At 51.2% G+C, this 15,492-nt stretch overlaps 1 protein-coding gene across 1 annotated transcript; it reads right to left on the bottom strand.

The window, feature by feature from the left end:
* Positions 1 to 1,879: 1,879 nt before the first annotated feature.
* RBM38 (RNA binding motif protein 38) lies at positions 1,880 to 15,264 on the bottom strand. Its single transcript, XM_082773175.1, has 4 exons — positions 15,031 to 15,264; positions 14,487 to 14,610; positions 13,805 to 13,859; positions 1,880 to 3,341 (listed from the first exon to the last, which is right to left on the bottom strand). The coding sequence occupies exons 1-4, from the start codon at positions 15,196 to 15,198 to the stop codon at positions 3,041 to 3,043; spliced, it is 648 nt and encodes a 215-aa protein (XP_082629301.1). The 5' UTR covers positions 15,199 to 15,264; the 3' UTR covers positions 1,880 to 3,040.
* Between the last annotated feature and the right edge of the window lie 228 nt (positions 15,265 to 15,492).

The following is a 15,492-nucleotide window of genomic DNA, read 5'->3' on the forward strand; positions in this document are numbered from 1 at the left end:
ATAAAATAAACCTTTCAAGCCATTGCAATTCAATTTAAGCACTTTTCCCTGTACCCAGACCAGCACACAGCAATCCTGTGGGTTTTCCAGACTTCCCCAGCACTGGGTGAAGGAGGTGCTTGGGCCCTTTTTGGGGATAACGCACTCATCCCTCCCTGCCTGCCCTCGCAGCCATCGCGCTCCCACTTCCACGCGGGAAGCTTGCTGGCGGATTTCATTATCATTCAGCCCGGCCACAACTTCCCAGTTGGGCTGTCAGCGGCAGGAAGCCGGCAGGTTGGCTGGGCCTGCTGGGCTGGTGGGGTTGTTTCTCGAAATGAGCCCGGAGCAGGGCTGAGCGGGCTCCAGGAATCCCTGGGGAGGGAGAGAGCTGAGCTGTGCTGCTTCTGAGCGCCACTCATTGCCCTCGCTTGCTGGCAGTTTTGGCCACCTTTCAGGAAACCAGAGCCAGCTCGATGGAAACTCATCACTCTTCTCGCTTCGCAATGCGCTGGGCGCTTTCTTTTCATCAACAAATGGCTCTGAGAGGCCTCGGTCTCCCTGCTGGCTGGGGCAGAAGCGGGTCCCAGGTGTGGACAGTGGCCACGGAGCCCAGCGGGACCTCACTACAGCTCAGGGACAAGGACACCATGGGGCTGGGGCTGGTGCTCCCATGCAGCTCCCCGCACGGCCACTGGCCCTAAATCCTCCCCCACCTCCCCTGAACCACCGGTGACAGGCAGCAAGAAGAATTGCTGAGCAATCCCCAACCCACAGGACTTCAAAGCCAGCGGCTGCTCAGGCCAGGCCCCTCTCCCGCCGGCCGGGCTGGATGCGGCTGGGCTCTTACTCCTTTGGCAGTCCCGCAGCCGTACGCAGAAAGCAATTACTTAAAAAGGAAAGAAATGTCACCCGCGTGGCTCCAAGTAAAGCCCCGGGCAGGGCTAACAGAGCACCATCAGGCTCCGCGTTCTCATGCAACACGAACCAGGGAGGAATGAGCTGTTTCCATTCATCTAGATGGGCTGTTTACTCTGAGGCCTACTGATGACGTTAGACATGCCCCCCGTGTGCCTCCAGCTCCACCAGGGCACTTGATCAGACACAGAGCCGTGCTGCCACTTCTTCCATCCCATGGCACCCTCTTCCCCCCCGTGCTGGCTTCAGGCATCATCCCCTGATCATCCCCTGCGCAGTAACACGGGCTGGCGCCAAAGGCAGCGATGTCTTGGCACCAGTTCTGCCGTAGCTTTTGCAGAGACGAAATAGATCACCGGCACGTTCAAGTAGAATCGTTTTTATTTACTTTTAAAAACAGATATTGGAAGTCAAAATCCAAAAATCAAATTTCTAAAGCAGGATGGTGAGGTAAAATCACACGTGGCCACAGGAGCAAGGCTCAGGGGCGTGCGGGTGCCTGCAGCAGGCCCGGCACTGCCCGCAGCCTGACCAGGCCCTGCCTGCCCCAAGGGAACCTCAGCGACCCGACATTAACTGAAGGAGGGCTCAGGCAGACCTCCAACCGCTGGATGGACTCCGTTTTGGATAAAACAAAATAAAATAAAACCTTCCTCTGAGCGAGTAACAGAAGGAAAGGCTGCACAAGGTGCGGATGCTGCTGCACCAGGACAGCGGTGCTTTACCAGCTCTGCTCCACAGCAGCTGGGCACGAACACCAGGGAGACCTCGTGTATCCAGCAGGGCACTCCAGGAGCTAAAAAGCCCCCAGTGCCAGAGCCACGGGTGACTCAGGAGATGCAGAGCCACCAACAGTGCGTGGGACGTGTGTCCCAGCCCCCCCGGCACATTCAGGGGCCAAGACCAGTGCATCTGCATCGGGTCGCTTTGCTACTCCCCCCTGCACTCCGGCCACGCAAACATGGTACCATACAGTATCCGATCCTTTTAAAAGTTAAAATAGTTTATTGCTGTTCTTTGTAGAAATGCACTTAACTTACATTGTCTTTTCTCTTCCTTTATTTGGCTGTTGCATTATAGGCATAAAAAGGTTCTGTTTACCCATTTGTTCAATGACTTAACACCTTTTTTCCTCTTGCTCCACTCATGATATTCCCCTAACCTTTGCTGGCCAACAGCCCCAAATCTCCTTTACATAAATACTGTAAATGTCTCCATAGTTTGCAGCATTGTAACAAAAAAATCTACCAAAGTAGACAAAAATGTTCGGTATTCTTGGTTGTTGTTTTTTTGCATTTTAAAAATATACCTAAATTTGAGATAATCTTAACAGAGTAACAATTACAATAAGAAAATAGTACAGTGCGTTGACTAAAGGAATATTCTGCTCTCCTTCAAGCCAATATTCCCTTTTGCATGTTGAAGTGATTCAGCAATTACTTAGGAACTTTTACCTACATACAATAATTTAGTAAAATGAGAATTAAACAAGGCAGATACTTACTTACTACTATTCTTCTGTCTGCAATTCACAGCTCATGCGAATAAAATCGCAATAAATATTAAAAAATAGTTTTTCTTTTTCTTTTTTTCTGTAAGGCATCTCTGAGTATTACAAAGTTTTTGTACAACCAAAAAATAAGATTGCTTTTCTCCATGTTCTCCGAGTACCTCTGTACCTCAACAGTAAATAAGAAGATTGCAGGTTTGATGAGGAGGGAGGGCTGGCGGGGCAGATGGGGTGGGGGCTGGAAAGAAGACCATAGGTGATGGAAGCAGACTGTGATGTGTGCAAGAATCTGTAGTTTTCCTGTGAAACATTTCAGTCACTTTAAGAACATCTTCAAGACAATATCTGTCCAGATCCAAAGAAAACTTACCCAAAGTCCTTTTTCATGAGCACAGTCAGACTGCAAGGGTTTGGGTTTGCCCTTAACACTATAAATAGCTTAGGTATTGATATGCACCTAAATAAACGGGATAAAGGGTCAGGGTGATTTTTTGTTTTTCCTTTTTTTTTTTTATTTTGTGTTGTTTTTATTTTTTTTTATTATTTTTTTTTTGCTGTTGGTTTCGTCGTCCTAGTCGTCGTCCTTCCCTCGGCAAAAGATTGTCCCGGGTGGCAGCGGCACGGGCATGGCCCTCACTGCATGCGGTCAGGCTGCAGCTGCTGGGGCTGGTACTGCACGAAGGCGGTGGCGGGCGCCGCGGGGTTGCTGGCGGTGATGGGGGGCTGCACCGCGCCCGTGTAGCCGTATCCCACAAAGCCGGCGGCGGGAGAGGCAGCGTAGGGGTACTGGTCGTAGGCAGCTGTGGTGTACTGGGAATAGGCTTGGCTGGCGGCGGTGTAGTCGATGTAGGGAGACGTGATGGACTGCACGGGGGTAGGGATCACCACGCTGGGCTGAATGATAGCTTGGGGGTAAACATAGTGAGGCGTGAGTCTGTGGAGGCAAAGGGAGAGGGTCAGCGAGGGGTCTGCTCCCTCCAGCCCCAAATTCACATGCCCCTCCTGCCCCAAATTCACATGTGTTGGCCACAGGATGGTGCTGTCCCAGCAAGGGGTGCTGCTGGGGGCAGGAGGGGAGGCAGAACACAACAGCCCTAGAGCCCAGGGTGGAAGCAGCACAAGGCAAAGCAGAGACGGCGAGGGTGGCCACACACCCTGCTCTCCACTCCTCTGCTTCCCAGGGGTCAGATATCTGCTGCTACCCAGGCTGCCAGACCCCAGAACCCCTGCCCAGGTGGCCACAGCACACAGACACCACTCACCTGCCCCGTTCCATCCCTGGTGTGCCCAAATTGTCCCCACCAGCCTCCAGCTCCACATTTCCCTGTCCCCGTCCCAGCCACTCCTCTCCGCATCCCATCACCAGGAACAGCCGAGGGCCTTCCCTGCTGTTATCAGTCACCACACATTGGGGCTGGTGTTTCCATAACAGGGGATGTTTAGGGCAATGCTACAGGGTGTTTGTTGTAAAACACGAGGTATTGGTGCTGGCTTTCTTCCCCCCAGTAAGGTTGGCGCATCTCGGCTCTCAGGGTCGGTGCCTCCAGCGCTGCCTTTCAGCACCTGCCCCAGGGGTGCTGCCACGAGGAACCAAACCACGCCACTGGTGATTAAAATTGAAGCACGCTGAGGATGGTTAAGGTCAGATCGCCAACTTATTGATAGGAAATGCTAACTTTTTTTTAAAAAACAGCAAAACGGAAGGGTGTGTTTTCCAAAGAGCCCATGGGAAGTAAGGCTTGAAGTAAGAGCAAGAGCTGCAGGTTCAGGTCTGTCCACACAAAGTGCCACGGTCCGTGGCGCAGAGAGGAGTGGGTGAGCGCTGGTGCAGCTGCAGGGCATGCACACAGCGGCTGCCCTGCACCGGGAGCTTTGTGGTGCTGGGCCCTAACCACTCCGGGGCTTGCAGAGGTTGCTGACTGCTGAAGGGCAGAGCCACGGGCACCAGAAGTGCCTGGTGTAGGCAAGAGCTCTCTGACCAACTGCTTGCCCATCTGCAGTAACCAAAAGCCATCCTCCAGAGAGTCCCCAGACCTCCTTATTTTGTTGAGCAAAAACCAAGGTGAAACTCCGCACGGCGCTTATGCAGATTCAAACATTTTGGGGATTTTTGTGTGGATGTGCGCGACAGCACATTTCCAAACACGACCACTTTTAAAAGCCTCCCACAGGCTTTTCACAAGCCACAGGCTTGTACGTGCCTGCAGCACTTCGCGGAGCGGAGCTCAGCTGCTCGGGGAAGGATCCGCTGCCCACTCACCCATCTGATCCCCGTCAGGAGCACGAGAGGATGTGCAGCGCTGCCTGGCCGTGGGAAGTCCCAGCCAGGAGCTGGAAGCTTCTCCTGGACCCATCACTGGCCTCCCTCGTCCTGCCCAAGTGCCTGCCCCACATCTCAGCCGGTACCCGCAGCGTCCTAGGGCCCACCTGGGGCTGCTGCCCCTGTCCAGCAGCTGTGGGGCTGTTCCCATTTGCTTCCCACCCAGCACTGGATGCTAAACTTAACCTGCTCTTTGGGCAGGAGAAAGGCTTCCTGTGAATAAGTGTGCATCTGACCTGGGTTTTCTCTTGTTTTCCCACTCACATGCTTTTTTTTTTTTTTTTTTTTTGAGGCAATTTGCATTATGAGAGAATGACTGCTATCCTCCCCCCTCGCAGCAGCTCTGCCTCTGAAATCAGCACCCTCAGATGAAACGAGGCTGCCCAGAGGAGCAGCACCAGGGAGGGAGCAGGATGGATGGACAGCACGCACAAATATTAAATGCAAGGCCACCTCCCGAGGCCAGAGCCGCCACAGCACGCAGGGAGGGAGCTCACAGCCCTGCAGTCCATAAATACACGGCACCCGCTATCACCCTGTGACTAACAGGAACGAAATGAGGGGACAGAAATTCACTGAATCATTTTTGTTGCTGCTCTGATCCAAATTAAGGCCGGCACGGCTGAATCAGAACAAGAGCTGACGCCCAGGCTCCGACCTCGGGCCCAGCGCCCCGGCCGGGCTGCAGCAGCGGGGCCCTGAGCCGAGGAGTGGGCACAGCCTGACCCCAACACCCCTTGGGCTCCGTCACCGAGCCCTTGCCTGCAAAATGAGCGGTGCTACCATGGAGGCTGGGCTGGCAGCCTCTTGGGACACAGCCTGAACATCACCCTGCAGGAACGTGTGCCCAGGGACCCCGCACGTCGGTTCTGATCTTCAGCACACCGGTCCCCTGCTGTAGTTTGCACAAAAAGGCAGCAAACCCATGACATCCTAGACTACTTCTTTGTCAGGGAGGAAAAATTCCATCGCTTCGATGCCTCTCTGAATAGAAAACACCATTAACTGAGAAGACAATAAGTATTCTTGCACTCCGTTTCCAGAAATAACCCCCGGCCCGCCGCACACACAGGCACATGTCTCACACCACCATTTGCCGCACTGAAAACACGCTGCCACTCCAGAAGCTGCTCCTGTGTACAAGCAGAGGATCTTCTGCTCTGTGGGCTTTTAGTGTTTTAGAATCACACTCGGGATATGACGTGGTTTGGACTTCGGGATGCAGTGGCCAGATGGCAACTCATCGATTCCAACAAAACACGCGGCCCAAGGTAAGGTCGCTGGTTACTTGTGGCTAACGAGAAACCAGAAGCAGCGCGGTACGGCAAAGTTACTGCTGGCTATGTTTAGCATCCACAGGAGGTCTTGAAATACTTTCCCCTCCTTCACTATTTCTGAAGATCTCTTAGAAATAAAGCTGTTTTCGAGTGCTGTCTTTTTCAAAAAATCAGCAAGCTCTGATCTGAATTTCTACCGGATGAGTCACATCTGTGTTTTACGATGCCTTCCCTCCCTGCAGTCCTCCTCCGGCTCCCACAACGCGCCCTGCAAGCCAGAAGAACTTCACCTCCATACACAATGTGACCAGAAAACGGCCCCCGGCCACGGCAGGAGCTGGTTGTGCTGAGGTGGGGGACAAGTTGCAGGAGGGAAACAGCACCACACAAACACTCGGGACACGAGGAGGGGCACAGGGCTCTTGGCAGCCTCACAGAGATCAGCACACAAATGCCACCACCACGACCAGCCCTTTATTCCCTGAAGAATAAAAGAAACAGAGCCCTTTGTGTCTGCCAGTGAAGGCACAAACTGCAGCATTTGACCCCGGGAATTTGGCCTGCGTTTCCACCAGCACTGACCCGTCAGCTGCTGCAGGGACACCCACACAGCCACGACACGTGATGGCAGGACAGACGGATGCGTCGGAGCCCTCCGGACACACGGCACCAGCCAAGATGCCACGGGAGGCGATGCTGGGCTCCGTCTGGTGGGTGGTACTGCAGAATGAGCTGAGCACAGCCACAGCTGCACACGAGAGCGACACAAAAACCGCCTGTGGTGAGGTGACACCTCCAACCACAGCCTGGGTGACAGGTTTGCAGAGAGGTATTCTGAAGCGGGGTCAGGAGTGCGAGTGCAGCAGACAGAAGTAGCTGTGGGAAATACCCCAGCACGGCCACGGAGAGCAGCAGCACTCCAGGAGCTTGATGCTTCCATTACCAGTGCTGCAACACCACCTCGGTGCTAGTGGTGTGTGGACACAGCTGCATCCTGCCACAGCTCGTGCCCCAAGAGCAGCATTCCTGAAGGACAGCCCCAAGCCCTCAAGGTGCTGCCTGGGCACTTTAAGCCTTGGTGGAGCGTGGGTGGTCGGGCAATACCTACAGCCTCAACGCCAGGCTGTAGAAACAAGAGAAATTCAAATCCTGGTCTCAAACCCAAGCAAGATGCAGTGGCCAGGTCAGGCCGTGTCTGCCAACGAGGACTCCTGCTCGGAGGGGCCCCTGCGGGGTTTATTCACCGACGTGTGAATAAACACAGCATGCTGCACACCAGGGCATTCGTTCTGCGCCGACCACTCCACAATCCATCAGCAGTTACTGACATGGGCTGGGCTTCGTCCACTGACATGACAAAACTCTGAATTCTGAAATGTCCCTATTAAAGCTGATTAAAGCGCGCATTGAAATGTCAATGGGTTCTGCCTCATCAGCCAGCTTGAAAAAGGACAAGGATGAACCCTGCAGCTCCGTGGTCCAGTATTTACGCTTGCCTACTGTATTATGACATAAACACAAAATAACATCAAAAGAAAAACCACAAATTTCTGCTCAAATTTCTGGTCATGTAACTAATTTGCCTGTCTGTCTTCTGCTCTTCCTCCTCTCTCACCCTTTGGGAAGATTTATGCAGCAGCCCAGGCAAGCAGGTACCTGGTACACGACTGGGTTTCCTGCTGGGCCAAGGACTTCAATATACAGGGGGACAACGAAAAAGGAACAACCTGCCGTAACAGCCTGTCCCAGGTTGGAATCAGTACAAGAGAAAACATGGCTATGTAAGAGGTTTCAACGATAACTTCTACCAGTTGCTGAGCCTACAAAAATCATTGTACACGAGCTATCCATGATTTCAATCTAATTTCATTTTGGCAGGAGAGAAAAAGCTTAGGGAACAGGAAGCACTGCAGTAGCTGCGAGTCTAGCGCAGCCCAGCAATGCCATCACTTCGCAGCGTGAGCACAGCTCGGCTTCATGATGCAATGAACTCATGGAGGTGGGTCCCACAGACACAAATAAAAAGAAACGCCATCTACACCTTCCCCAAGAAGCACAGCCAGTGCAGAGGTGGGGAAAAGAGGAAAAAAAAAAAGAGGTTGTCTATCAAAGATGAGAGTGAATCTCCTCAAAGATCTCAACTTTTTTCTTAATTCAACCAAGAGCCTGAGATCAACATCCTGAGCTCAGCACCAGTTATCCAGGCTCTACAATTTACAGCTTTATCCTCTGCGTCTTGCTCCCCCACACCCAAAGGAAAAAAAAAAAAAGAAATACAATAAAATAATAATAATCCCAAACAAAGGCATGTTGTGCCGGACCAAAAATAGGCTGGAGAAGCATGCTGAAAAACGCTCAGGTAGCAGAGCAGGAGATAACATCTGCCTGAAACAAGAGCCATCTGGCACCAAGGAAAAAGTCACATGGAAGTTTATCCACAACTAGTCAGCTATCCAGAGAGGGAAAAAGCCCTCCCCTTACGAGTTATCAGCACAGCCAAAACAGACATGAACTGCCAGACAAAACAGAAAGTGCCTCACACCAATACACCACAGCAGCCCGAGTCCCTCAGCATCAGTGTGAGAATCCCAGGAGGATGCTAGATTCGTCCTGTCCACGCAGGAGGAAAAACAAGAGACTTTGGGAGATTAATTCCGAGGAATTCCACCTTTAACTAAGCTTTCCCATTTCCTTCTGCAATTTGGAGAAAACCAAAGGCTGCAGAAACACCTTTAAAAACTTCCCAAGTACCTGACAAGTTTTGGAATAACACATACATAAAGTTGTCTACTTTTATGTGACTCCATTTTTTTAACAGACTTTTTCTTTACACGTGATTCCTTCCATTGATTTTTAATTAAAATCACCAGTACATCTGATTTAACAAAAACTATTTCTTGGATATACGAGGGATTTTGAAGCAGAACGCTTTAACCATGCAAGAATAATGAAATAGGTTTTCTTTTATCAGAAATGGGTAACTGATAAAACAAGTGGTTTCTCAGCCAAGAAAGAAATTCCATTTTAAGAATTTTAAGGGATCTCTACTGACAGCCTCTAGATCTTGTTGATCTAGAGGACCCGAGGCACCCCTCTCCACGCCTTCCAGCAAAGCGGGAGCAGCCAGGGGTGCATGCCAGTGGCACAGGACAGCCGACACGCACAGGGAAAGGGCAGGGGCAGCGCGGCCCTGCCTGCAGGATAGAGAGAGGGAGAAACAGGATACTCAGTTTTAACTCTGAGGTCCAAGACTTTTCATCTTTTGCGCTCACAGAGTATATTTAGCTCTGGTATGTAGCCTGCTCCCATCTGCGGGGAACAAGTTCTTCATGTAAGTCATATTTAGAAGTGACCCAGTGTCCTTGCCACCGAATTATCAGCACAACTGTCTAAGTTCCCTCTCTGGTGTCCCCAGCTCAGAGGCAGGCTGCTCGGAGCTGCATTTATCATTCAAATTACTGGGCATGTGTTTAATACTACCAAAGTTAGGGACCGGCGTGCCAGCAGCTGCGCAAAAGAAAGACGAGATCAAGAACAGGCTGCACTGCTCTGAAAATTCAGGCGCGTGCACGGATCTGCTGTGCTGGGATTAAAACAGCACCAGAACGGGAGAAGCTTACATCTGCTGCTCCCCGGCTCCTGCAGCCAGGGGAAAGGGCCTGGGTCGCTGCTCCGCAGAAGACAAAGAGCAAATCCACTGATGCCAATGGAACCACAGCAAGGAGAAGGCACTTTCCTTTCTGATCTCCTTTTACGTTGTTCTATAGGATGATACAAGACGTGGGACACGAGCAAACTGTACCCAAAGCAACAGTGCCAAGCCCTTGGGTGCAACACCAGCACATGCAACCTCGAAGTAAATGTCCAAGAAAAACTGCAAAGCTGTTGGATCTGTTTATAAATACACGTCTATTCTTAAAAACCAAAAAGCTCTCTGACTGGCAAGCGCTCGGTCTGAATAGCAGTGAGCGTGCCTGAGAACTAGCAGCTGAAGCCATTTGGAAAATGGATTTGAATGTTTCTTAGGAAATCCCCCCCCCGAAAGCTTTCATGTTATTGGCACACGACAAACAACAGGTGCCGGGTGAGCCATCCCCATGGGAGCCGCTTGTGACCGGCGGAGCAGCCCGGGGTCCCGCAGCAAGCCAGCTTTTTGATAAGTGGTGAAATAGGAAGTCAGAGCACGGGGGATGCCAGCTGACAGAGACCGAGCAGAGCAAGGACAGCATGCGCCTTTTTATAAGCATAACCACAGAAAAGATGAAAGTTTGTTTCCTTTTATTTTTAACCCAATAGAGAAGTTTTAAGGATAAACAGCTGCAAGGGAGGGTGGGCTGACACAAAGAGGGACTTTCTTCACTTCCTAGCTGCAGCACCATCAGCACACGAAACGTTAAACTCAGAGATTTAACCATTTCCAGTGCTGCCCGACACCAAACACAGGCCGAAATAAGCAGCTACAGGCCAGGAGGAGGTGGGGTCTCTGGAGCAACGACACCCCATGTGCAGATATGGAAAGAGCTGGATCCTGCTGCAAGGACAGCGATATGTTTCCAAGAGCTCAGTCACTTACTCAGCCACTGGTAGATCTCCCACACAGATAGCTCCTTTGCTGAGGCACAGCCACAGGAATGCATCTGCCATGCACTGCCTGCATCCAGAGCTGAAAGCACGGCTGGGGAGAAAAGAATCAGGGAATCCCCCGTTCCCTGCTGGGGCTCACGCCTGCTTTGGGTGCCAGGGGCCCAGAAGAGAGGACCACGAGGGGGACACAACACAGCTCTGCTGCACCACCACGTACTCCTGGCCGAGTGGTCTACATAGGTGCTCTTCACAGCTTCCAAGAAGAGTGATGTTTCTCCAAACTTCTTTAAAGGGCAACTGCTTCAGTAAGAGGCTGCTGCAGTAAAAGACAGCTCCATTTGCAGTCTCACCCTCCTCTATTCTCATAAATACAACGCCACGCCAGCCAGCAACTGCAGGCAAATGCTGTGGCATTCCCATCTGCCTCCAAGCAAAGCGCAACCTGTAAGCTACCGACTGAGCCCCCAGGCCTGAAGTTGCTTCCCTAAACCCAGAAGCCAGATCTCCGAGTCACCCTGACACAGATGCATCCTTCGCCTTGCATTACTGTTAAGATCTCTGGTTACGACAGCCTAGAGACTACTTTTCAAAACAGGATTTACTACCGACTCCGTGCTGTCTGCCGTGCATGTGCCTCCCCTGCCAGGACAGCAGGAGGAAGGAGAGAGGCTCTTCATGGTTTCTCTTTCTGTTCCGCATACCCCGGGCAATATTTACAGCTGCATTTGGGTCCCTGGGGCTGGGGGGAAGCCTTCAGTTTATAAATAATCTTCACTAATGTTTGGGTAATTTTCATAGTTTCCATTCATTTTAAGTTTCACCAAAACCTGCATTTTGCGGCTTTGTAGCTCGAATGTGACTGGCTGGTCTTCTCTTCCTTAACTGCCTAGCAGTTCGCGGGTTGTTCATTCATTTCTTCCTTGCCAAGTCCAGCTTGCACACCTAGCACCCCGTGTCCCATAACAACGGTCTTTCAGAAACTGCATGCCAGTGCCTGGATGCAAACACTTTGCAGAGAGAAACTGAGGGAGGGAAAGCCCTGAGACGTCTTACGTATGGCAACGCAGACCAGCCAGAGACCTTTATTTGGGGAAGCTCTACAAGGCGCACAGCAAATGGGCAACAGCAAGTTGGTCACACTTCCCAAGTCAGACAGACCCTGATAAGCTCCTCACCTACCCTCAAATCCCTCAAAGGGCAAAAGAAATTGTGGCTCCAAAGGAATGCAAGAGCAGAGCCCTCTTACTTCTGCTGGTCTCCTGACAAGACAAAGAGGGAACCAGTGGCCAAGCTCCGCTACTTGACTGAGCACCTGATGCTTTGCTCAGAAGCCACAGAGCAGCCTCAGCCAAGGTGCTCAGTTAAATGGCTCTACGTTTCGCCAAACCCATGTTTCTAGTGATCCTGCTCCAGCAATGTCCGAATGCAATGAAATTCGTGTTTACCAATGCTTGCAAATAATGATATATAATCTGCTCCCTCCAGTCTCCTGGTTCCTGTCTCTTGGCAACTGATAAATAATTTACAGTGCTCTCTGCTGTATGTGCTCACTGCAGCTCTGCTGGTTTAATGACAGAACCAATGCCGGAGAACTGGAACAGTAACTGTCTAGGTCACAAGGAACACCGAGTCAGTTGATCCCACACTCCTCTGTACATGAAACTAAGAGCAAACTGTTCAAAAAGAAAACCCACGTTTTTCACAGCTGCAGAGCTGTGGCTGCTGGGTAGGAGCAGCACATGCTGGAAGAGCAGATTATCTGCAAGGGGAGCTGGTGCGAGCTGACGCTCCTGCCAGCACTAGGGCTTTAACATGCTTCACCATTTTGCTCTTTTCTGTTGGCACGCATGGTAAACCTCGTAACATGCTGGGTTTTATCATCAACTTCTATTGTGTGCTCTTGTGCGATTTGGAAAGCCTCCGGTGTTTGCATCTCGGAGATGCTGCCTGCCTCTGAGCCTAGGAAAGCTGCTGTAGCTCCCATGCGAGGAGAGCTGTTGAAGAGCAACAGCTTGCCTACCTGGACTACTGTGGCTCTTGCACCAAAAAACCCTCCTCGTTTCATGACAGATGCTCTTCAAGTCTTTCCAACAGAGCCGTAACCACTTAGGAAAACTGGCGTGTTTGAACCGTACACAGCGCACATACACTGGGTGTGCACTATTGTGGCAACACAGCCTCTTACATCCATAAACTCATTGGAATGAGATTACCCAGGCAGTTGGCAGAGAAGCGAAAGTTTCTGTTTTGTTGTTAGCTGCTCCCCCCACCCGCCCCCAAAAAAAAGAAAGAAAAGAAAAGAAAATGCTATGAACAGAGAACAGGGAATGGATGAAATATTTCTGTTGACAAAGGCCAAGATCCCATCTATTTATATTAGTCACATAAAAACCACAACAGAGCAGTTCTCAAAAGCTTTAAAAAATGCACCTACTTTCTTAATGCTCTTAGAAAATAATAATAAAAAAACCCTATCAATATTCACTTTCTGAAATGGTGTAAAAAAAAGAACTGCATCAATCATTAAACAGTTAAATGAAGGCAGTATGACAGTCACTATTGTTCTCGTGAAGCACACTTGTCTTTTCCCGAGCAGCTGCCAGATCCTATTAGATGTATAAAAAGAGGACTTTTCTAACCGAGTAGGGATGGTATAAGCTATTGAAAACAGCAGACAAAAGCCCACTTTTGCAGACTATTCAAGCCTTGTATAACATCTGTCCAAAATCAATTTTTGACCTAATGTTACTTTCATTAAGTAACAGACTTTGTTTCCAATGCAATTTGTTTTCTAGGATAAAACTGTACCCTGAGCATTATTATGTGGGAAACGGCGGAGAGGAAGCAGAAGATCTTATTTGAGAAACATGAGAACAGAATTTGCTTAATTGTTTTGACACCTTAAGTACTGCAATAGAGAAACTATTTTCCATTTATTTGAATCCTTGAAGCTGGCAAAGAAGAGAGCAATGCAGTGGGCTTATTATGGCTAAGATTTACTGAGGATAAAGGAGGATCTTTGGGAATTATATGAAAGCTGACAAATGCACAAAACTTCTGAAATCTTCACCAGAAATAAAGTACTCCATGCATCAACAACAGCTGTTCAAACTGTCCACTCCTTACAGCTAAGGCTTTTTCATGCATTTTAAATAATGAGGAAGTTGATTCATGAATATGATTTCAAACTGACTGTTAAGAAACATGTCCACTTACCCAAAGGGTCTCTGAATAAAGGCTGGATGTAGCTGCTGCACACCTATGGTAAAACCTAAAGAAAAAGGGTTCGGAAAAAAAAAATATTAATGAATGGCATCCGCCATACCATTCAACTCACAATATACCCATGTAACTACACCTCAGACCACATGTACATCCATTTCATCTGCTATGCATGTGAGCAAATTTAGAGTCCCATTTAGAAGCAAGTTAATTTTAATATGCATATGCGATATGCACAAAGGCCAGATGGGAGCCCAGATTAAAGAGCAGTGCTCAAGTGCTGCTATCAGAGCAGACAATGGGGATAATACCTTACTTTACACAGGGTACTGTGTGTAAAATTAAACCAAGGGGCAGAATGATGGAATGGATCTTAGCGCTAATGCTGATGTAACAATGAAAGAGGAGAGCAGCAAAGCAGACCAGCCGTGGAAGGAAACGGCTTTAACTCAGTTATACGAACTTTGGTGTATATTGGCATATAACGCTAGCATAAGAGGGATGGGGAAGAAGACAGGGAAGAGAGGTTAACTGATTACAGTGTCCTCAGTCCACGAGCAAAACAAGGGGGGATAAGCACGCACCATCGGATCAGATGAACCCAGCCCGAGTAGCTCGTTCCCTCGCCTTACAAGTTATTCTACTAGTTAGAGACGGGCTCTCCCGGCTGCCTCACCAGTTTGAATACTCCTCGGTTTTGCTCCCAAATACGCCAGGTTCACATTTGCTTTCCTGCCGTCGATGATGGGGTTGGGGTCTTTGCAGGCTCTTTCAGCCGCAGCCCTGTCTGCCATGGTCACCTGCAAGGAAGCACAGCATCGGTTGTGGCAGCGGCACTGGGGGAAGGCTCCGGCAGTGGGGCTGTTTGCTTGACTCATCTATTTTGACCCAGGAGCCAAACGCCGCTTCTCCAAACAACCCTGATACATCGAGACGGGGGGGACCTGGCGGAAAAGCTGCTCCCCATGGCCAAAGCTTCCACCAGTGACCTCCCCTCTGCTCCCTGGGCTCCTCCAAATTAACGGAGCCGGTCCCAAACCCCCCGACGGCAGAGGCTGAGACGGGGCAAGCAGCACCGGGGGGCTCAGGGCAGGGAGATGCGGGGGTCCCAGCCACCCCCCAGGCTTTGTGAGGGCACTGCGACCCCCTGAAGGCACTGCCACCCCCTTGAGGGCACTGCCACCCCCAGCCTCCCCCCCGGGCCGGGCAGCGGCACTTACGAAGCCGTATCCCCGGGATTTGCCCGTCTGCCGGTCGGTGATCACCACCGCCTCCTCGATGTCCCCGAAGACCTCGAAGTACTTCCTGAGGGAGGAGTCGGTGGTGTGGTAGGGCAGCCCCCCGACGAAGATCTTGGTGAACGTGGTGTCCTTCTGCACGGTGTGCATGGTGCCCGGCGGCGGTGGTGGTGGCGGCGGCGACAAACACCCCCCCCCACCCCCCGGGAACCCCAACACGGGGTCCCCCCCCACTCCCCTCCCCGCTCCCTCCCGGAGCGGTGACGGGGAGCTGCGGCGGCCTCCCGGGGCCCTAGAGCGGGCTCATGGCCGCGCTTTGTCCCGTCAGCGCGGGCGGCGCCGCGCCCCTCCCGCCGGTACCGGGCAGTAGCGGCCGCCCGCCGCCGCCGCCGCCTTTGTAGGGCCGCGCCCGCCCCGCCCCGGCCCGCCCCGCCGCGCAGGGGA

The sequence above is a fragment of the Aythya marila genome, assembly GCF_965140915.1.
Source record: "Aythya marila genome assembly, chromosome: 16".
Classification (NCBI taxonomy): domain Eukaryota; kingdom Metazoa; phylum Chordata; class Aves; order Anseriformes; family Anatidae; genus Aythya; species Aythya marila.